The 23,871-nt window shown below is 40.1% G+C and overlaps 1 protein-coding gene across 6 annotated transcripts in view; it reads right to left on the bottom strand.

The window, feature by feature from the left end:
• Positions 1 to 1,678: 1,678 nt before the first annotated feature.
• MGAT5 (alpha-1,6-mannosylglycoprotein 6-beta-N-acetylglucosaminyltransferase) overlaps positions 1,679 to 23,871 on the bottom strand; it is a 327,724-nt gene continuing 305,531 nt past the window's right edge. For all 6 annotated transcript variants that reach the window (XM_084643162.1, XM_084643160.1, XM_084643161.1 and 3 more), the window contains 5 exons: positions 17,101 to 17,247; positions 13,424 to 13,540; positions 12,516 to 12,590; positions 5,991 to 6,148; positions 1,679 to 2,215 (listed from right to left, as the gene is read on the bottom strand). In XM_084643162.1, coding sequence (XP_084499288.1) covers positions 2,017 to 2,215; positions 5,991 to 6,148; positions 12,516 to 12,590; positions 13,424 to 13,540; positions 17,101 to 17,247 — 696 coding nt within the window. In that variant the 3' untranslated portion in view covers positions 1,679 to 2,016. The remainder of the gene's footprint in view (positions 2,216 to 5,990; positions 6,149 to 12,515; positions 12,591 to 13,423; positions 13,541 to 17,100; positions 17,248 to 23,871) is intronic.

Genomic DNA, 23,871 nt, shown 5'->3' with positions numbered 1-23,871 from the left:
ATTCTGACTGAGAGAATGCCTGGGACACTCCCCAAAACTGCTCAATTTCTTTTCATACAAAACTATGCCTAATAAGTAACCAGTTATGTTCTATTTTTGCAGAATTATTGCAATTACAGAAGCTTTACTATCATTACATCCCAGTTATTATTGATAAACACTGCTGCCCAGGTTTCTGCCATATATGCTTTCTGGATACTCAATCATTTAGACACCAATTTCTATCTAGTCTGCAGTACTTGTTACATCGTTTAACAATGACATGGGAGTGTTGAATTAGGGAATTGAAACATACTTGAAATTACACTCAAATTGGAAACTGAACTTCTATGTTTCTGTTAACTTCTCTTGATAATTTGACTGTTTCGGTCGTGTTTCCCTTATTTGGTCTTTGGTAGGTCATGAGAGACTTCAATACTCTCACACGGATAATGAATGATGGTTATAAAAAAATAAGTGAACCTGATATAGTCTAGAGAAAAATATTAAAGTGCCTATACTTTCATTAATGGAGAGACTGGGTAGTGCTTGTTAAATCTTCACAAAGGGGGAAAAAAAAATCAAATTGAGGTTTTTCAACTATGACTGGGAAATACCCAAGTTTTAAACCTGCAAGCTATGGTCTTTTTCAAATCCTACTGCAGACTAAGCAATTCATTTCCCTCTAATTTAACGTAATTTTTCCCAGCCACGAACAGTGCTTTCAAACATGTCACCTTATGCTGCAAAAAAATAGAAATTTACTCTTTAAAAAAAAAAAAAGAGATACATGTTACTATTTAAAAAGATTTAGGTTCACTGTTCTAAACAAGTCTGAATTCCAATTCAAACTCTTGGTAATTAACTGTAGTTTTTAAATATATCCCTGGCTCGCCTATTTAAAAAAAGGACTAAGAATCCAGAAAAGCGATCAACAATATTTTTCCTAAGAAGTTTTCCTTCTCTCATAATTGCTCTTTAAAATATCTTCCTCTTTAAAAACAGAGCTTGTTATGAAGACTGTTCACATTCCTATGATACAGAAAATTATAGTTAGTTGATCCTTTCTCCGTCTTGCAGTAATGTTTTAACTACTGTAAGGTATAGCAAACTGAGGATCAAACAATATTGCTCAAATGATGCAGAATACTTTTTGCTTCACACAGTACTTTGAATAGGCAGACTACAACAGAAGCATGGGCAAATTCCAAGGATCACTCTCGAAACAGACCCAGTAAACTGACGATGACAAGTCCATTTTAAAATGGCCGTGTTTTTCCACGGCGGTTCCACACCAGAGTAGGTCACAATCATAATCAGTTCTCAAGCAACAACAGAATTTGTCACACACTGGCAGCCACTGATCCTCACATTCCCAGAGCTGCCTGTTTAGAGTGCTCCAGGTACAGTAGTTGTGATGCCATCGATACCTTGTAGTACATGAGGATTTAAAAAAGGACTGGGAGCAAGCAGCTATATATTGTTATTTGTGTTACCTTGTGGTTCCAAGTTCTTGTGAAATGCACCATTTTATAGCCATTCAAGCTGCAGCAGCACCCAAAACAGTGCCCCAATAATAAATGTAGTCCTCTCCCCCACCCACCACGTGCATTTTCCCCCCATTTTTTTTACTGGAATGACGTTCAGATTCTTAGCTGACGATGATGGGATGTTTTAACTTGTTAAAAAAATAGAAAAACACTTGTTTCATCCAAAAAACAACAAAAAAAAGTTTGATGGGTCTGGGAATTTTCTACAAACTGTTCTTGGCAATGATCTCCAAATTGTTACAAAGCATGGAACTTTATTTCTCTTTTCCTTGAGTAGGTGGAAGATTTCAAAGAGCTCCACTGCAAGTGTTCACTTAGAAAAAAATAAAAATCATTTAGATGTTCGTTATGAATCCCTCTTCTCAGAGAATTCCGCTTGGCAGCATTTGCTCGGCCTGCAGCAGACAATTGGACAAAAGTGCAGGAAGTATAAGTAGTTCTCTCAAAACCACTTTGTTCATCCCAAAACTAAAGCAAGGTGCTGCTGCTATAGACAATCTTTGCAAAGTGCAACCTGTCCCTTATTATAGTCCCTGCAGGGGCAGATTCGTTTGTGGTTTGGATGGGATCCCGCACAGCTGAACAGCAAAAGATCGCCCTGAAAAATGCAGTGTTTCTTGCTTTCATCAAAAGATGGGACCACGATATCATTTGCAGATTCAACAGTTTGGCATTCCACGTTATACCTATAAAGCAAGACACACTTGTCTAAGTCACATTCCCATCATTCATGTATAGCAATTCAGGTAAATAATTTTCACTCCTAAGACGATAGCCTTACTATAAAAAGCTCAAAAAAACCTGAACTAGAGCAGTAATTAAATCATACCATGATATTACATTACACAGTTTTCAAGTAAACACTCAGCCAAACAGAAATAGGCTAATATAGATCACATAGTAACTGCTGGGTTATAGAAACAGCCAACGGGCATAAACAGAATATTAGTCATTTTACTTTCCAAGTTTCCAATAATAGCAACCCTTATTCTGCCTATTGGCACTGGAAATTGATCAATATTTATGATGCTAAGCAGCAACATAAAATACTTTCATCCCATTAGGAGTCTGGCTCTGTTCCTCCAGCAAGTTAAGCTGGAAATGTTAAGTATTAAAAAACAATAAAGAACTTTCAGACTATGTTAAACTGACAAGCCTCAGAGTCCTGTAGAAATGGGACTGGTTTTGTGATGTGCCTCCCTACCTTTGTATTGCACTGAATTGTGCAGGGATAGGAGAAGCTGAGATTGGTTTGTTTCATGAAGTCTTTAGAACTTTTTGTAAACAGTACATGTAGCAGAATGTATGAGTGTTAAATTGGGAAACAGTCAAGAATGAGGGGAAATGACAATGCAACAGAGAATCAAACAACATTTTTGATCTTGTGGCATGAATTGGAAGACATTCAGTCTAACATTCTTCCTAGAGAGTTTCTTTGACTTTGGCTGCCACTCTAGTTCTCCATTTCTCATTCTCCATCTTATTCTCAGTATGGAATCCATCTGTCTCATTTGCTGCAGCCTTCTTTGGACACGGTACATCATTACTGTACCTCCTTCTACTCAGACTATATTACCTATGAAATGCTCTCAAATCTTTGCTATTTGTCAGATAAAATACTATAACCCAAGATGGGAAAATTTTGTCTGCCGAGTATCTCAATTCTTAATGAAGATTGGACCAAAAAGGTGCAATATTTGCAGTGGACAATTATTCTGAACGAGCAATTGCAGACATCAAATGCTAGTCAGCATGCACAGTTATTTCCTGTAACATAATCCTCTGCGCTCTGATTCTGGTTTAATCCAGAACTGTAAAAAGCTATTCTTCTAATTCATCATTTGACTTCTCCATTGAGGACACATTTTGCTTACATTAAAGATGTATTAGCTTTATATTGCATCTTCCATGCAGACAAAGATCTGTAAGGGAGCAATTTTCCCCTCATTTAAGCACAGTATAGACCAATTTCAGCTGGATAAATACAGTAACAGGGACATTCTGCAGAATTAATTGTATAGAAGAACTGCAATTAAGATTCTCTCCATAAAGTCTCAGTCAGACCAGTGATCGAGAAATAAAAACCTTTGTGTCTCATTACCAATATCCTGAGCCAACCACTGTCATCTTACTTAGTCTATAAAAGTATCAGAAGCATTAACATAAGTGTTTTTTTCATTTGGTTTTTGGCAATACATAATTCAGATGTTGGCCTTTAAATACAGCTTTATAAACATTTTTATTTAAAATTGCATGAACAATTGCCTCAAATCAGCTCTTGTATTGTGGAATTTTAATTTGTTTTATATTGCAGAAGTGTTAATTTCATCATTCCACATGTTTCACTCTCCCCCAGATAAAATTAGGATTAACATTTAGTGTCTTGCACATAAACTCACTAAAAACAGGAAATTCAATGTTGAAGGGTACAAAGTACTCCTCCTCAACTATACCTACTAAGTGTCCGAGGTGTGGCAAACCTATCCTGGATGGCTACAATCTGGCAACTGTGGCAACTTCAGCCCAGGGGCTTAACTGTAGTGCATGAATTGGCAACCTTTGGCATGCGGCCCGCCAGGGTAAGCCCCCGGTGGGCCGGGCCGGTTTGTTTACCTGCAGAGTCCGCAGGTTTGGCCGATCGCAGCTCCCACAGGTCGCAGTTTGCCGCTCCAGGCCAATGGGGGCTGTGGGAAGCGGCGCGGGCCGAGGGATATGTTGGCCGCTGCTTCCCGCAGCCCCCATTGACCTGGAGCGGCGAACGGTGGCCAGTGGGAGCTGCGATCAGCCGAACCTGTGGACACAGCAGGTAAACAAACCGGCCCGGCCCGCTGGGGGGCTTACCCTGGCAGGCCACGGGCCAAAGGTTGCCGATCCCTGCTGTAGTGCAAACATCCTCACATTTAAGGGCACTCTGCAAAGCAGGCAGGCAGGACAGAGACTGCTGCTCTCCCTCCTAAATGCTGAGCTTCCTGTTGTGAGTATACTGCGGAGTGTGGGGGCAGAGCTGAGCACTGCAGCTGCCTCTTTGCTGCCTCCTCTACTGTAAGCGGCATGGACCAGTGAATCACTGAAGGAGCGCCGACATATTTCTCACCCCATCTTCCACCGTCTGGGAGAGCAGTCACCAAAAATTGGGGATGAAAGGGGAGCCAGGGAAGGGAAAGGGGAGGAATAGAGAGAGAAGGATTCAGCTGGGTAGAGACTCTATGGCAGAGGTGGCCAAACTTACTGACCCTCTGAGCCGCATCCAATAATCTTCAGAAGTTCGAGAGTCAGGAGCACCACCCTGCCACAAGGCAGAAGCCCCGAGATCTCCCCGCCCCAGTCTGGTAGGTGGAGAATGGGGGTAAGGAGTCACACTTTAACAGTAAAAGAGCCACCCTGATCTATGACATAGGAGAAGGAGGCAGGAAGACAAACATTTGTAGGTGAAAATGTGGAAACAATTGGAGGGAGGGAGGGAGGGAGGGAGGGAGGCAGGCAGGCCCCAGCAAAGTCATTAACAAATCAGTCAGTTATTATTGTTTATTGGATCATTTTCTTTGTTAAAATGATGGATTTTATGAGCTTGTATTGCTCAGTAAGTAACTGAGCGGTACAAGACAGTACATTTCTGGGGTGCAAGACTGGGATTAGGTATATGTGGGTGTTGCCCCATATATAATTCAAGAGTGGCTGGACATAGCACTCTTATATATGTGGGTGATTTGCATGCTAGAGGCTGGGTTGAGTGTGCAGAGTGGCAGCTCACACAGCAAAATGGGCATAGTGCACACCAGACTGGAGAATTAAGGGGGCACAGCTGTCCTACGATCTGGGGTAATCTAGCTAACTACCCTACAGGGACTAAAAGTTATCAAAAAACCTCTTTAAAATTATTTACAATAAAATTATTTACTAAGAAAAAGCTTTCAAATATTTACAGATTGAAGATCAAGTGAGTAGAGAAGAAGCTCCAGACACTGAAAGTTCTGATGCAGGCCACACAGCGGTAAGAGGCTGTCGATTCACCCTGCTCCTTTTATCCTCAGTACAGAGCACGAGGAGAGCAGGGACAGGTGTGTGGACCAACGGAATCTGTTTGTGAGAATACTCTGGCTCCAGGCACATGGAGCGCCTGTGTACCCAGAGTGGAATTCAAACAGAGACCAGCACTCAAAGAAGAAATACTAAGATTTCTTCAAATGGTTAGAACAGTTTTAAGGCTTAAACTTTTCATTTTAACATACTGTATTTAAATTAGAATTTATATGGCTGTTAATTAACATTTATATTATAAGAGACTATTTTAAGGCAACATATGCACAAAGTCACAAATTTAAGATTTATCTTTTCAATTTTAACTCTGCTTTTCTGGAGTTGAGAACTTGACCACTCAACATTACAGCTGCATTAGCACTATTTCCTCCTCTGCCTTTAGATAAGGTACCCAACTATATTTCCATACTCCTCAATACTTACTTCAGCAGATCCTTGTCTTTGTTAAGGTGTTGGAAGAAGGATGGCTCACAGATGAGCTGGTTTTCCTGACAAACTTGTTTACATGATTTTCCAGGTTCAGTAATTTTTACCTGCAGTGCACTTAATGGTGGCCACATCACTTGCCCATGACAGAAATCCTGCAGTGACAAAGTATACAGTATTACACAGTCTTTGAAAAAACTTTTCTATGGTTAAGAAAATAGCAGTGGTAATTAAAAGCCTAGAAAACTTTTTTTTGGCAGCAAGATCATCTTACCTGTATTCGGCTGACAGATTGAGAGTTTTAATAAGGAGAATTATCACAATGGATCTCCTAACAAAAATTTGACACTAGCCAGTACCAGATGCTTCAGAAAAAAGTGCTGTTCTTCCTCCAAGGAGAAATTTCTTCCTATCTCTAAGTTAGTGGTTGCCTTATGAAGCAGGATGGCTTATGTGTCTCATTTGTAAACATGAGATTTAATATGATCATATAATCTATTTAGTCTTTATCTATACATATCTAATCCATTATTGATTCCCTCTTTGCTTCAGTGATATCTTGTGGCAACAATTTAGTGCTAAACAAGTATTACTGTTAGAATGACACAGATACCACCAGAAAGTCCTGGTAGAGAATGATTCCAAAAGCTGATTATGTATCCCTTATGGAAAAAAGTTCCCAAGTGCATATGTCTGCCCCAGCTTGCTCCTTTCCAAATGCTTAGCCATAGAGTCAGTGACACTTATATAAAAGACTGAGTTTGATATGTTATGTGCTTTCTCTCTAGACCCGAGAACAAGCATTCATAGAGTTTGTTTCTATCTCCCAATGGAGCTACTGGTGACATGACCACCCAGACTAGTACTGACTATGAACAACGTGAACTCTCCTATGTAGTTACTGCAGAGAAAGGAACATCGAGATTTTGTTCTAAGTGCACCTCTTGGCTATTTATTTTATTTCCATTTACAATAAAGAGTGCTCACACACAATTGGCAAAGTACGGAAAGCTTATTTAAAATGACAGGAGTCAAATGTAAATTTTAGTCAGCTCACGTCTTCAGAGAAACCGCAGCTCTAAATACAAACACCGCCCCCTGTTATTGGCTAGTTCTTCAATCTTCCCACTAACTCCCTTTAAAGTCTGGGTCAAACAAATAAGTCCTCCAAGTCGGGAGGCATTTGATCTCCTGGGACCCTTATAGACTCACAGACTTCAAAGCCAGAAGGGACCATCATGATCATCTAGTCTGACCTCCTGCACACTGCAGGCCACACACCCACTCCTGTAATAGACCCCTAACTTCTGGCTGAGTTACTGAAGTCCTCAAATAATGATTTAAAAGACTTCAAGTTAGAGTCTCCCACCATTTACACAAATTGAAACCTGCAAGTGAACCATGCCCCATGCTGCAGAGGAAGGTGAAACCCCTCCAGGGTCTCTGCCAATTTGACCCAGGGGAAATTCTGTGATCGACCCAGAAACCCGGATCTCTATCTTGCTCTGTCACTTCCATCTCATGAGACTTCATTTTGTAGCAGACATTTTTGTTGTTAGTCCCTAAATGTACGACTTGCATTTTGCGCTATTAAATTTCATCCCATTTTTATTACTCCGGTTTACAAAGTTGTCCAGATAATCTTGTACGATATTCCAGTTCTCCTCCATATTGGCAATACCTCTCAACTTTGTGTCATTCGCAAATTTTATTATCGCACACCCATTTTTTTTTTGTGTGTGCCAAGGTCGGTAATAAAAACGGTTAAATAAGATTGGTCCCAGGACCGATCCCTGAGGAACTCCGCTATTAACTTCCCTCCAGCCTGACAGTTCACCTTTCAATATGACCCATTGTAGTTTCCCCTTTAACCAGTTCCTTATCCACCTTTCAATTTTCAAATTAATCCCCCTCTTCTCCAATGTAATTAATAATTGCCTAAGTGGAACTGTATCAAGTACCTTACTGAAATCCAGGAAGATTAGATGTACTGCATTTGCTTTGTCTAAAAAAATCAGCTATCTTCTCAAATAAGGAGATCTGGTTGGTCTGGCATGACCTACCTTTTGTAAAACCATGTTGTATTTTGTCCCAGTTACCATTCACCCTATGTCCTTAACAACTACTTTCTCTTTAACATTTTGTTCCAAGACCTTGCTTACAATTTTTTTCCTTTCTTAAAAATAGGAGCTATATTAGCAATTCTCCAGTCATAGGGTATGACCCCTGAGTTTACAGATGCATTAAAAATCCTTGCTATTGGGCTTGCAATTTCATGTGCCAGTTCCTTTAATATTATTGAATGTGAATATAATGAATGCCCACCATCAGCCCCCAGCCAGAGACCCTGGCGCATGTTTACCTTCCCATATATGCACACCCTATTCATGGCCTCACAAAGTCATGGGACCCCCTCGTCAACCTCCTGCTAGCAATGGCCAAAATGGCCCTCTACAACACCAGGGAGAGGGGGTTCTCTGTGACTGTGGGTCCTATTTCTGATCCTCCCTCTGTTCATGCACCCGGGCAGAGTTCCTCTGGGCGGCGTCCACTGGCTCCCTTGACATCTTCGAGGAGCAGTGGGCGTTGTCTGGGATTCTCTGCTCGGTGTCCCCTTCAGGTTCCCTTTTTTTTGACCCTTTGACCTTCACACCTATCCCGGTTATATTTTCTGTTGTCCCCCGTAATTATTTGACTTCCCGGGCTCAGTGGATCCTCCCCATAGACTGGGGGAGGGTCCTTTAGCTGTCGGCAGGCTTCCGCCTGCTAATCTCCACAGAACCCAATAGGGTCGGCCCCCTTTTCTATTATCTTGAGGTGGGATCCAACATCAGCACCTCATGGAGGGAGAGAGATGCTCTCTCCGGTGGACTGGTACCAGTCCATTTAGAACTTAGGTAAAAACTAATAACTTTAAATTTATCTGGGAAGGCCACAGGTAAGTAGGGCAGATCCCAGAGCACGGGTGCCACAGGTTTCATATAGGATTCACCAGTTTATAACTGGGCAGCTACCTTCTGCAGAAGTTCTGAACTGATTTAATATGTAGCCTTATATAGAGCACACTGCAATAGTCTTGGTGTTGAAGTAGCAAAAGCATGTTTGAGAGTAGCAAGATCTGCCTTTGAAAGGTGAGATACCTGAGAACATGCTCAGGACAAAGAGGGGTAAATGAAATACCTGGACCAATACATGAAAATAAAAATCTGAAGCATACACATTCAACATCACACACCAGTGAAGTATTAGTTTAAAATAACTTTTTAAAAACAAAAATTTAAACTGTGTCTTTAAATGATTTTTTAAAATCTACTTTCAATGCTTATGCCACGTGAAAACCCTGGGTAACTGAAGACCCATTCATCTGATCCTTCACCACGTTGCTGAAACAGCCAGTCAAGGTATCATTTAGTTCCACAAAAAGTATCAGTAACAGCATTCAGTCACCATAAGCCTGATCCTCAACAGAAAATTGGTGATGAAAGGCTCTGTATCTTGTTGCCAATCCCAGGAACCAAACCAATTCCCTTGTCTATGGGGAAAATATCAAAACTCCATAAGGTTTTAAAATGATGAACTATTGCCATAAGGCATAGAATTGCCCCATTCATTCTGCTCCAGTTCTTCTTAAACGGGAAACAGTCTGCTTTTAATATCTTCCATGATTCATTTACTCTGTATTGTGTTTTCTGATTCCCCCCTTTTCATTGTTAACTTTGATACCCATAGGAACTTCGGTCTATTAGTGTGGAATCTTAAAGGGTATGTTCTATTGTTCTGTAAATACAACAGTACATTAGCATTGTGTTATTTTCTGATAAAGGGGCAACAATACCTCTTTGAATGTTATAACCATGAAAGATACGACATCTCATTGGACAGGTACTATTGGAACTGGGAGCTTAATCTTGAAAGTGAGTGAGTACCTGGATACTCCCACTGAAGTCAAAGGGAGCAGAAGCTACTAGTGCTTCTTAGGATCAGGTCCTGGATGAACAGTTGTAATGAAAAGGAGTGTAGTTATATTGGTCTATATAAAGCATTCCTAACCTGTTACTGCTTAGCTTTTCTCATTCTCACCCCAGCATCTCAAAACAGAGAGACCGGTCTTTGAAACATGCTTAATATCCTAAATGTTTTAATGCACTTTATCAACAGAATGTAGCATACAGTTCAACCCTGATAATCTAAAACGTTTTATTGATATGAGAATCATTGAGATAACCAAGATTTCATATAAACATGGTACTTCATATCGTTGCTTTGGGGATTTCATAACTTTTTTCCCATTAACTAAAGCAACATGGTATACACAAGTGGTTAGTCTAAATGGTTTATACATAAAATGTGACTGTCACCATGAGCAAAAATGATTTTGACACAAATTGAAAAGAAAGCTTCACAGGTATAATGGATCCTATTAGCTGAGATTACTATGGTGACTTCTTATATGCAAAGCCCCAATATACAGTAATTATTTCTCTGCAACAATAGCTACTAATTTAGTATTAAAATTAATAAGTTTATTATTAATGGCTGCCATTGACTCTCTCATTCAGTGGTTTAGTTCATTTTATAACCATGAGAGCAAGCAATTTTACATTTTAAAAAAAGGTTTTTGAGTAATTTACAAGCTCATTTTGGTATCCCATAATTTAATTTTAAATTATGACTGGTTAACATTCATTTTTTTTAATGCAGTCACCATGCTTTTTGAAAGACTTTGCTCTACCATTTGTCCTTGGGTCCCATCTTACTCACTTCATTTTACAAATATACAATTAAACAATAATTGGGGGGGTGGGAAGGGGGAGAGGGAGGAGAAGGGGAAATCCAGGTCAGAAAATAAAGATCAAGAGTGGTATAAGGAATTATAGTTATAGATACACATTGAATCAACCAAAGAGGAAGATTTATAGAACTAGACCTAACACTTTTGAATATCCACACCAAAAACAAATTAAAGCAAAGAAAAGAGCTTTCTAGCTAGAGGAAGATCTTCCCTGTAGGTCATGCCACTTCCCCCCGTTTACATTTAACAAGTCATCTGCCACTTGGATCTCATCACTTTCCCTCTTTGGATCCCTCCAATTTCTCACCCACCAAATCAATATTTTAAAACCCATAACCTCACCCAATGAGACTCCACACGGCCCTGCCTACCATCCCAATCCCTCCCTGTTCTTGTTCCTTACGGTTTCCCACCTTGCTCTTTTTTGGTATGTCTACACAGCAAAGAAAAACCTGTGGCCGGCCTGTGCCAGGCGGCTCGGGCAGTGGGGCTGTTTCATTGCTGTGTAGGCTTCCAGGCTTGGACCGCAGCCGGTGCTTTGGGGCCCTCCCACCCCGCAGGCTCCTAGAGTGTGGGCTCCACTCCAAGCCCAGAAATCTATGCAGTAATGAAACTGCCCCAGAGCCCGAGACCAGCTCGGCTGGCACGGGCCTGATGAGGGTTTTTCTTTGCTGTGTAGACACACCCTTTGAGCCTTAAAGCTTCTCTGTTTCCATCTTCCACTCTTGTCTTCATGTTTTCTTCCTTAACATATCATATGGCTGGAACACCCTTGCTGTGCCACAGTGTGGCATCCACCTTCATTTAAATTCCCCATAAATCCCTCTTCCTCTGCAAGGTCCATGAATACTAACCAACATCAGCAGCTACCAAAATTATTTAGCCAATATTATGTATATTAAGAGAATCCATACTTATGCTAAAGTGAACCACTTTTCCCAGAAATCTCTAAACTACAATAAATTAAAAACTGTGTGTAAGCTTTTGTTGCTGGTGCACAGAGATAAAGTAATATTTTGCTGAGGTTTGTGAAAATAATAAGAAACTGATGTAATTGTTCCTAAAAACTCAGTACAAATGTCCAGTGATCTCGGATAGTGATGCAGATTGCATGGGAGTGGAAATATTAGCGTAAAAATGACACAAGCTGATTTTGGGCAGTTTGCGCTCATAGTAACAGCCTGAAATACATATATATACTCCTCAGCATTCAGTTGTATTTCTGGAGCAGTCCATGAAGTGGTAAAGTATTTAACTCTTACCCTTCTGTATTGTGGTAACTGAGCTTTGACTAACCACTGGACTAAAGTTTATAAGGGGGAGCATCAGCTGCACTTCCTCTGTCTCTTTCCTCCTCTGGCTGTTTTACGAATGACTGAAAATATTTGTGGCAAAGTCTCAAATAGTTTTGGTTTGACTGAAACTGTGTTTTTTGCTGAATAAACTATTTGTCCAAAAAATGTTGCCTGACACCCAGTACTGACACCCAGCACCCTTTGCTAACTACTAGACCACACTGATGTGGTTCTTTTTGTCATACACCAAACCATCATAACAGTAGAATGGCTGCCAAAGACCTATGAGCTAAGCCACAAGTCCTGAGACCTGATTTGCAGAGTTGGACCTTTGCACCCAAACTTTTAAAAAAAAAGTAATTCCAAAACCAAACAGTTTTAATACTAAGGCATTCTTTAAAATAGGTTTATTTCATTAACATTGAAAGGTCATACCTGCTTTTCAATGAATGCATTCATCCTTTGTAGCATCCCCTCACATGTAAATTCATAGGGCAAATAAGGTTCAATCTGTTGAAACAGTACAGTGTGTTTAGATTAGAATTTTTACGGAATCATTTTACTGCAAGCGTCCCTGTGGTGTGCTTTTGTAGTAAACGTAGTCATTAACAAATCACTGTTTTATGCAGCCCCCAGATTAAACTGATTTTTGCTCCCTCAAAGGCAATTCTGAAATTAATCAGTGATTGTCTTTGAGGAGATGTTAAATGAGGGAAATTAAGAGTTTACTGAGCAGTGGCAGAGATAAATGTAGCACAAGACTCTACTGTCTCATAGCTGCCTGTTTGTAATTCTGTTTAATTTCCAAATTCAAATAGTCCAAAGGAAAATATGATTCTATAATTAGATGCTCTTTGAAAATGTTTTCAGACTGCCTTTTGATTTTTTAAATCCTTACATTAAAAGCTCATAATGTAAATGCAGAAATATCTTCATAGCTTTCCTGTCATAGCTAAATAATGGGTTCAACTGAACTAAGAATAGGGCAACTGATTTACTAAATGCACAGAAAACTTACAAAGACTCAATAACAAATCTAGTAACTTGGACTCTGTGACTCACATGCTAAAGCTACACTCCTTTATGCTTACACACATGCTTAGTTTTATTCATGTGAGTAAAGTTAAGCACGTGTGTAAGCATTTGCAGGATCTGGTACTAAACTCCGATGCTCAGATACCACATATACATCACCTAGTGATGGGTGTGGCATAAGACCCCAAAAGGACAGAACCTTCCAGTCCGTGGCACTCAATTCTCTTAATGAAATTAAGATTTTGAGGCACTCTGCACAGCAGTAGCTCAGACAACAAGTACTGATTATGAACAGAATAAATATTAACCTTTTGATTCAAAATTGCTTTCACTGCTTTCTCGACCTCAGAAGGATCATTGATGTTCACAGTCCAGACATGAGGCTTCCCAATGTAAACCTCAGCATAGGGATGCTGAGACGTCAACTGAAAGAGAAAATCAATATACTGGTAAAAATCAAGGGTCAAAATATCTTTCCTGGCCCCCTTCACTTGGTTTGGGTCTCAGGATATAATACACATAGATAATGCAATAACAGAGCTGGAATATAAAAACAACTTAATTTCTCTTTTACCTCTGTTTTAGGTGCTCTATATTTTCCCCATTAAATCTTGTGGGTGAACTTGGTGCATATATGAAATGCACTGGATTGATAAGTATGGGGACCAATGACCTCTAATTTATCCACACAACAAGTAACAGCAGTGGAAGCTTCCGTCTCTCTATGTACCAACCTCTCCCATTTTCTCTCTATACTCTGCTCTCTGGGTGATTCCATCTACTTCTTTGAAATCAGCTAACACATCTAGACGAAAAAAAAAAGGAGTACTTGTGGCATCGGATGCATCCGATGAAGTGAGCTATAGCTCACGAAAGCTCATGCTCAAATAAATTGGTTAGTCTCTAAGGTGCCACAAGTACTCCTTTTCTTTTTGCGAATACAGACTAACACGGCTGTTACTCTGAAACACATCTAGACGAACTACTCCCAAATCTCCTTTTCTATCCAGAGCCTTCCATCCTCTATCCATTCCTGCATCTCTCCCCATCTCAGGCATCTCTTGAAAATCTTTCCATCCCTTCAAGATGAAATGTCAATACCTTTCAATCCAAACCCTCTCTTCTCCCTTTTTCTCTCATACGAACGTGAGAAATTTGCGATGATTACTGTGCACATTTGATTCGGATCTTCTATTCTCAGACTCCTAGCAAGGTTACCAATTAGTGCTTATTACAATATCAACGATACTATTGCCATGCAGATATGTATCCTCTGGAAACTGGACTATCGAACTCATTTTACAACCCTCACATATAACCATTGTCCTGGGAAAAGGTAAAATATCTTCGCTTGGACCAACCCCCAATTGGTGGTCCAGTCATCATCTTCATTCCTTTGCAATTTGTGTACCTGATGCTATGTTATCTGTGTCGTTGTTTTACCTTTCCTGCTTGGTTTTTGATAACCTGTTTACAGCCTCATTTGATTTAACTCCACGTATTCAGGCAGGCAGAAATACAAAATTGAACAGGGAAACAGAGTCACACATAATATTCAGAAAAAAATAAAGACATTTTTCCCAGTTCATCACATCTACTAGCCTTTGGCAGTCTGAAACCATGACCTAGAAGTGAAAGGCTCTATATATGATTAATTGTTCCCCATGGCATCCAATCCTCCATGTTCAAAAGTTCTTAAACCATGTATGATTACAGATTATCAGTTCATACTCAGACTTACTTATCTTAGCCTCAGATATGTAAGTAAAATTAGGGACTATCTAAAAAGATGCAATTAGGGTTATTTCTTTTATTTCTTATTGGCTTGTGCACTCCTCTGGGCTAATCCCAGATGCTTTTGTTTGCTTGTAACTTTTAAGCTGAACCCCCAAAAAAGCTATTTTGGGTGCTTAATTTTTGGAATTGCTCTTTTAAAATCTAGCAAAAGCCTAAATTCCAGATGTATTTTCTTTCTTTTTGTTTTTAATAAAATTTAATCTTTTTTAAGAAAAGGATTGGATTTTTGGTGTCCTAAGAGGTTTGTGTATATGCTGTTTGATTAGCTGATGGCAACAGCTAACTTCCTTTTTTTTTCTTTCTCAGCTCTTCCCCGGTGGTGGTTGGGGGAGGTGAAAGGGCTTGAGGGTACCCCAGAGGGATGAATTCCTAAGTGTTCCTTCCTGGCTTCAAGGGTTCTTTTTTTTGGCATTTGGGTGGTGGCAGCATTTACCAAGTCAAGGGCAGAGAAAAGCTGTAACCATGGGAGTTTAATACAAGCCTGGAGGGGCAAGTATTAATTTTAAAAATCCTTGTGGGCCCCCACCTTCTGCACTCAGAGTGACAGCGTGGGGATTCAGCCTTGACACCCACAGATTACATTTTCTGTCTATATCAGCTGTATCCTAGTGAACCATGCTCCCCCGTCATCATCTTTTCAATTTCTCCTGAAAACCCAATCCTTCCATGAAATCTGCATATGCCAGCTGACCTCAGTATCATACCATTACCACTACTGTTTAAAAGTGATATATATTTAAATTTTAGATTGTACAAGCTACTGGGGGCAGGGAATATGCCTTTATTGATAAGTTGAGTGACAATGGACATAATGTTAGCACTTAAGAAATATTATTATTTGCATTACTTTTCAAAATGTGATTTTTTCCCCCCAAGCATGTAAATATAATGATTAAACTTCACACAGCTTAAGCTCTTCTATTTTTTAATTGCCATTTCCTCTATTTTATTATTGTTTTCTTTGTTAATAAAGTCAAACTTAGGAAAGGGGTGAATTTGGACTACTATATCCATTGTATTTGTAGAGCAGATTGAGAACAGTGCACAAAACTTTTTGGCACAGGCAACCTATGTTATTTAATTAAAATGAGAAATGGTAGAAATGCATCGCTCATCAACCAATTGGCATGAGTTTAATGTGCAGTTCATCTAGCTGAACCACCATTTGCAAGCAGACCAATGCTATCATGCAAGCTGTTCCTTATCTTCATATTCCCTTTTACATATGCAAGATCATTCTCCATTTGATTAACATACACAGTACTTATTCAAAAACAAATTCAAAGTTGCAAGCAATAGCGTGTGTTAACTAATGTCAGGACAAGAAAAAAATTACTAGATAAATGCTAAATGTTTTCAGTATGTTATAGGCCTAACTTTACCCATACACAGATATGCTACAATTATAATGCAAAACACAATGAACAACAATATTCAGTAAATCCTTGCATGGGAGGCCAGTTTGTTTGATCTTCTCCTTTTCCCTTCAGAGTACAAAATATTCTGGATGCTTTGGAGACTTGTAGTTTGCTTTTCCTGTTCACTCTTCAAAAATTGGTTTCGCTCTCCAAGTGTCTTTACATTCAAATACACACAGTTCATTGCTAGTGTTACTATTATGGCTAAACAGAATCTTAACAAAAACTTCTCTGCAAAAATAGTAAGTACAACATTCATATTTATTTGAACAAGAATGCACTTATTGCTCAGTGATGCTCATTCCCTTAATGGAAGTCACGGGGATCTCAACTGAGGTTTCCCCTGGATAGAAAGTCAGATCTTGAAGTGAAACTTGTATATATGGTCTGTCAAAAATAATTAGAAGAATGTAGATATACATGGACACAGAGTTATAGCTTAGAAGTACTTCATGGGTTTCATTATTTTATTATCATAGTGCCTAGTTATAACATAATTGTCTTACACAGGACTAATTATACCAATTCTGGTCATTGCTGTATCAGGCAAAAGGACAAACTGCTCTGTCTGCAGTAAATTATGCACCTTAGTTTGACATTCTGTTTTTTACTGTAATATTACAAAGCAAGCAGTTATTTGCAATAAAATGTTTGTTGTTGTACAATCCTCAAACAGAGAACCATTATAGTACAAACAGTATCATCAACTCAGACGTATCACAGCCCCAGTACTTTGCAATGTCTGAAACATCAGTGTTAGTAAAGCTTACCTCTCGGAGTGTAGGCTTGCCTTTAAAAAAGTCTGTATTTTTGCTGCTTTTTGGTGGGTTAAATTTTAGATTTAGAAAAGCACATCCATTAGCAATAGCCTCTAGGGGAGCAGGCCCTTCATATGGAAATCCAAGTCCAACAAACAACTGCAAAATAGAAAAGATACATCACCTAGCACCCATTAATTTTGTTTCCCTTTAGAAGACAATAAAACCTCAGAGTTAAGCTAAAATGAACAATGATAAAGATTTTAAGTTTACAAGCCTACAAAATATGTCCACATAACAGTTTTGAAAGGAAATGCGTAATATTCCTGACAGAACTTTTAAATAAAGTTTCATGCTAAATGTTGCTAAGGATTTGGCTGTTCTCTCTCCCTCTCTGCAAAACAAAGAGAGTAATGGAATGTCCTGGAAAACACGTCTAACAATAATCCTCCTGTAAGGGGCTGGAAAGGAAACTATGCCAATCCACTCTAACTTAAACAGAAGGTTTTTCATGAAACTGATGGAACAACAGTCCCTTTCAGTTATGTTTTGGGGAAAAAGACATTTGGTGGTTTGATTACAGTTCAAACAAAACTGCTAGAGTTCTCTGGTAGACCAGTAGGTACAGGTTTTACCACAGTTACATCACTGACTAGCTATGCCACTTTATTTTTTTCCTCTGACTAGCTTAGTAGTTTTTGCCAATATAAAAACACTCAGGCCAAATTGCACAAGCCTTCTGATAAAAACACAGTAGATGGCAGCAAACTTCAGTTAAAGACCCACTACTCAGCAACAGCACTGCAGTGACAAGCCAGCAATTCAATTCCACCATTCTAAACTGAAGGGGAAAAGGTATCAGTGCTTACTCTTACTGCCAGCATGTAGTACGTGTTATAATAAAGACAATTATTGGGCAACAGGAAATCCAACTGAAAAATATTTAACGTTTTGTCACAAAGAATTCACACCCTTGTGCAACAGCTATTTAGAAGCACCCTCTTTCCCAGCCCTGACACCTGAGAAAATTGAATTAAATAATGTGTCTTTTTATTTTCTTTCATTTAAAATTAGCATACAATGGGTTGGTTAAAAAGTTCTGAGTTACAGCTAGCACAAATCTCTAAACAACACCGTTGAATAGTTCCATGCATACGCTAGTTTCAACTACTGCCTACTAGATCTAAAGTCTCATGCATTCATGACATGACATTCAATTATGCATTCAAGACATGACAAGGAAGGACAGGCAGGGCAGAAAAGGTGGGGGAGTTGCATTGTACCTAAGAGAGCAGTATGACTGCTCAGAGCTCCAGTATGAAACTGCAGAGAAACCTGAGTGTCTCTGGATTAAGTTTAGAAGTGTGAGCAACAAGGGTGATGTCATGGTGGAAGTCTGCTATAGACCACCGGATCAGGGGGTGAGGTGGATGAGGCTTTCTTCTGGCAACTCACGGAAGTTACTAGATCGCAGGCCCTGGTTCTCATGGGAGACTTCAATCACCCCGATATCTGCTGGGAGAGCAATACAGCGGTGCACAGACAATCCAGGAAGTTTTTGGAAAGTGTAGGGGACAATTTCCTGGTGCAAGTGCTAAAGGAACCAACTAAGGGCAGAGCTCTTCTTGAGCTGCTGCTCACAAACCAAGAAGAATGCATAGGGGAAGCAAAAGTGGATGGGAACCTGGGAGGCAGCGACCATGAGATGGTGAAGTTCAGGACCCTGACACAGGGAAGAAAGGAGAGCAGCAGAATACAGACCCTGGACTTCAGAAAAGCAGACTTTGACTCCCTCAGGGAACTGATGGGCAGGATCCCCTGGGAGAATAACATGAGGGGGAAAGGAGTCCAGGAGAGCTGGCTGTATTTTAAAGAATCCTTATTGAGGTTACAGGGACAAACCATCCCAATGTGTAGAAAGAATAGTAAATATGGCAGGCGACCAGCTTGGCTTAACAGTGAAATCCTTGCTGATCTTAAACACAAAAAAGAAGCCTACAAGAAGTGAAAGACTGGACAAATGACCAGGGAAGAGTATAAAAATATTGCTCGGGCATGCAGGAGTGAAATCAGGAAGGCCAAATCACATCTAGAGTTGCAGCTAGCAAGAGATGTTAAGAGGAACAAGAAGGGTTTCTTGAGGTATGTTAGCAACAAGAAGAAAGTCAAGGAAAGTGTGGGCCCCTTACTGAATGAGGGAGGCAACCTAGTGACAGAGGATGTGGAAAAAGCTAATGTACGCAATGCTTTTTTTGCCTCTGTCTTCACGAACAGGTCAGCTCCGAGACTGCTGCACTGGGCAGCACAGCATGGGGAGGAGGTGACCAGCCCTCTGTGGAGAAAGAAGTGGTTACGGATGATTTAGAAAAGCTGGATGAGCACAAGTCCATGGGGCCAGATGCGCTGCATCCGAGAGTGCTAAAGGAGTTGGCAGATGTGATTGCAGAGCCATTGGCCATTATCTTTGAAAACTCATGGCGATCGGGGGAGGTCCCGGACAACTGGAAAAAGGCTAATGTAGTGCCCATCTTTAAAAAAGGGAAGGAGGAGGATCCTGGGAACTACAGGCCAGTCAGCCTCACCTCAGTCCCTGGAAAAATCATGGAGCAGGTCCTCAAGGAATCAATTCTGAAGCACTTAGAGGAGAGGAAAGTGATCAGGAACAGTCAGCATGCATTCACCAAGGGCAAGTCATGCCTGACTAATCTAATTGCCTTCTATGATGAGATAACTGGCTCTGTGGATGAAGGGAAAGCAGTGGACATGTTGTTCCTTGACTTTAGCAAAGCTTTTGACATGGTCTCCCACAGTATTCTTGCCAGTAAGTTAAAGAAGTATGGGCTGGATGAATGGACGACAAGGTGGCTAGAAAGCTGGCTAGATAGTTGGGCTCAACGGGTAGTGATCAATGGCTACATGTCTAGTTGGCAGCTGGTATCAAGTGGAGTGCCCCAAGGGTCGGTCCTGGGGCCGGTTTTGTTCAATATCTTCATTAATGATCTGGAGGATGGTGTGGATTGCACCCTCAGCAAGTTTGCAGGTGACGCTAAAGTGGGAGGAGAGGTAGATATGTTGGAGGGTAGGGATAGGATACAGAAGGCCCTAGACAAATTAGAGGATTGGGCCAAAAGAAATCTGATGAGGTTCAACAAGGACAAGTGCAGAGTCCTGTACTTAGGACGGAAGAATCCCAAGCACCGCTACAGACTAGGGACCGAATGGCTAGGCAGCAGTTCTGCAGAAAAGGACCTCGGGGTTACAGTGGATGAGAAGCTGGATATGAGTCAACAGTGTGCCCTTGTTGCCAAGAAGGCCAATGGCATTTTGGGATGTATAAGATGGGGCATTGCCAGCAGATCGAGGGATGTGATCGTTCCCCTCTATTTGACATTGGTGAGGCCTCAAATGGAGTACTGTGTCCAGTTTTGGGCCCCACACTACAAGAAGGATGTGGAAAAATTGGAAAACGTCTAGCGGAGAGCAACAAAAATGATTGGGGACTGGAAAACATGACTTATGAGGAGAGGCTGAGGGAACTGGGATTGTTTAGTCTGAGGAAGAGAAGAATGAGGGGGGATTTGATAGCTGCTTTCAACTACCTGAAAGGGGGTTCCAAAGAGGATGGATCTAGACTGTTCTCAGTGGTAGCAGACGACAGAACAAGGAGTAATGGTCTCAAGCTGCAGTGGGAGAGGTTTAGGGGCTGGATATTAGGAAAAACTTTTTCACTAGGAGGGTGGTGAAACACTGGAATGTGTTACCTAGGGAGGTGGTGGAATCTCCTTCCTTAGAAGCTTTTAAGGTCAGGCTTGACAAAGCCCTGGCTGGGATGATTTAGTTGGGGATTGGTCCTGCTTTGAGCAGGGGGTTGGACTAGATGACCTCCTGAGGTCCCTTCCAACCCTGATATTCTATGATTCTATCTCTCTTTAGCAAACTAAGATACTCTCCATTAAAACTTTTACTTCAAGGGAAAATGAACTCGAATTAAAAAAATCCTAAGTGACTATAGTAAGAAGTCCATTTCAGGCTACAGATAAAAACAGTTTAATTTAATTTGAAGCATAAATTTGTAATATCGGCCCTGTTGTAGATAGGTATTGCAGCATTAGGCCTTTAATCCTCTCTAGCCCCTGGCATTAGCAGTTTAACATTATGAGCTGACTGGCTCTAAAAAAAGAAATTCACAGAACAGCTTGAAATGTTAATGTCCCTCCCCAACTCTGAGAATACTGAATCTCTGTGCAATCATAGAATCACAGGGCTAGAAAGGACTGCAAGGGTCATCTAGTCTAACCCCCTGCCAAGATGAAGTATTTGTTATGTCTAAATCATCCAAGGCAGATGGCTTTCCAGCCTCCTTTTGAAAACCTCCAGTGAAGAAGCTTCCACAACCTCCGAAGGCAATCTGTTCCATTTTCTTGCTGTTCTTACAGTTAGGAAGTTTCCCCTAAAATTTAATCTAAATCTGCTATGCTATAGTTTGAACCCATTGCCTCTTCTCCTGCCCTCTGTGGCAAAAGAATAACTTTTCTCCATCTTTTTTATGGCAGCCATTCTGAAGACGGCTATCATATTCCCCTCTGAATCGCCTCTTTTCCAAACTAAACATACCCATTTCCTTCAGCCTTTGCTCATATGGCTTGCATTCCATCCCTTTGATCATCTTTGTCACTCACCTCTGGATCCTTTCCAGTTTCTCTACATCCTTTCTATACATTGGTGACCAAAGTTAGACACAGTACTCCATCTGAGGCCTAACCAGCACTGAGTAGAGCAGTACTATTACCTCCTGTGATTTGCATGCTATGCCTCTGTTTATACAACCTAAAATTGAATTTGCTTTGTTTGTTACAGCATCGCATTGCTGACTCATGCTGAGGTTGTGATACACCACAACTCCCAGATCCTTCTCAGAAGTGCTGCTGCCAAGCCAGTTTTCCCCCGTTCTGTATTTGTGCAATAAAAGTTAAATGTTGATATTAGAAATAGCAGCAAATTTCTCCTTCAAAATAGCAAGTGCACTGCAAGCAGCTCCTTCTAAGACATGTCAAGCAAACAAATATTTGAAGGAAACTTTTTTGATTACAAAAAAAAGTGTTATGGGGAAACTGTAAAAATGGAAATAATTCTCAACAAAAACTAGGCTATACAATTTTAAACTAGTTACACACACACACGCACATATATATAAACTAGTTAAAATTGTATATAATAAAATTTATATATAAAATAAAACATACAGTACATTTCCTTCTAGATGAAAAACTGTCATTCTAAGTTTCACCTCAGAAGACGTTCAAGAAACAACTTCCTGAAAATAGGGCCTTGCGGACACATTACATTTATTAAATTGCACACAGGAAATTTTAGTAATTTTTTAGAAACATTGACAGTTAAACTGAACCCTTATAATTAGCTTAAACAGATACCTGGATCAACCATTAACTAAAGGATTTGAAATGTCACTAACAATTCTACTGTGCCTTGTTTTTAGTTAGATATGGAGAACAGTATAGTTGTATGGATAAGGAATTCACTACCTCCCCTAAATTGATGCCATGCATTGCTGAAAAATTTTGCATCTATTCTGTGTTCTGTTTATTTAGAGTAAGCTCCATGGAAAAAAAAAGACCATGTCTTTATATTTTGGCAGCACTGGGCACACCATCAACACAAACAAATACACCATCACCAGTTGGGCACTAATTTGAAAATCTTACAGACTCTAATGGTAAGTATTTCTTATCCATACTTAAGCTATGCTTCTTCAATGTAGCCCAGATAGTCAGGAAATCAATGTATAACTTTCACACAAATGAGTAATAGTACAATTGAAATAATAAAATTTAAATTAACTCATGAAAATCATATCTGATGCGTTTCAAAAGCAAAGCTTAAAGGAGTGTGACACATTTCCATTAACTCATTCTCATTCTGCTCTGATCTACAAATCCTTTCCATTACAGGCAGCTTATTATTTGTGAAAAGGCGACGACAATCTGTCAGAATACTTGTAAGTGTAGGTATGTAACAAATGTTGCATGTCAAATTGCATCAAAAGTCCAACAGAAGCAATCAAGCATCTGGGAACTGAAGGCTGCATTTTTAAATGCATGTGGACCAAGTGTGTTTGGAAAATGCTCACCCAATTAACCCGGGCAGAGTTTTGAACTGGGTGCAGGGAGAAGGCTTCCTTACCCCCCCATGTAATAAATGTTGGACTACTAGGTGCTTACTCTCACCCTTTAGGTTCCTTGCAGAGTCTGAAGGGGATCAAGGAATGTTTGCTTCCTTATTAATAGATTTACAGATTCCAAGGCCAGAAGGGACCAGTGTGACCACCTAGTCTGACCTCCTGTGTTAAACAGGACATAGAACTTTCCCAAATAATTCCTAGAGCAGATCTTTTAGGAAGACATCCAATCTTGATTTAAAAATTGTGAGTGATGCAGACTCCACAATGACCCACGATAACTTGTTCCAACAGTTAATTACTCTCCTTGCTAAAAATGTACGCTTCATTTCCAGTCTGAATTTGTCTAGCTTCAACTTTCAGCTACTGGCTCATGTTATTCCTTTCTCTGCTACAGTGCAGATATTTACAGACTGTAAATCAGGGGTTCTCAAATTGGGGGCCAGGACCCCTCAGGAGGTCATGAGGTTATTACATGGGGGGTTGAGAGCTGTCAGCCCCCAACCCAAACCCCGCTTTGCTTCCAGCACTTATAATGGTGTTAAATATAAATTAAAAACAGTTTTTAATATAAGGGGGACTCACAC

Source organism: Lepidochelys olivacea (genome assembly GCF_965140295.1).
Source record: "Lepidochelys olivacea isolate rLepOli2 genome assembly, chromosome: 11".
Taxonomy (NCBI): domain Eukaryota; kingdom Metazoa; phylum Chordata; order Testudines; family Cheloniidae; genus Lepidochelys; species Lepidochelys olivacea.
The sequence above is the reverse complement of the archived record's forward strand: the minus strand, read 5'-3'. Positions and strand labels throughout refer to the sequence as shown.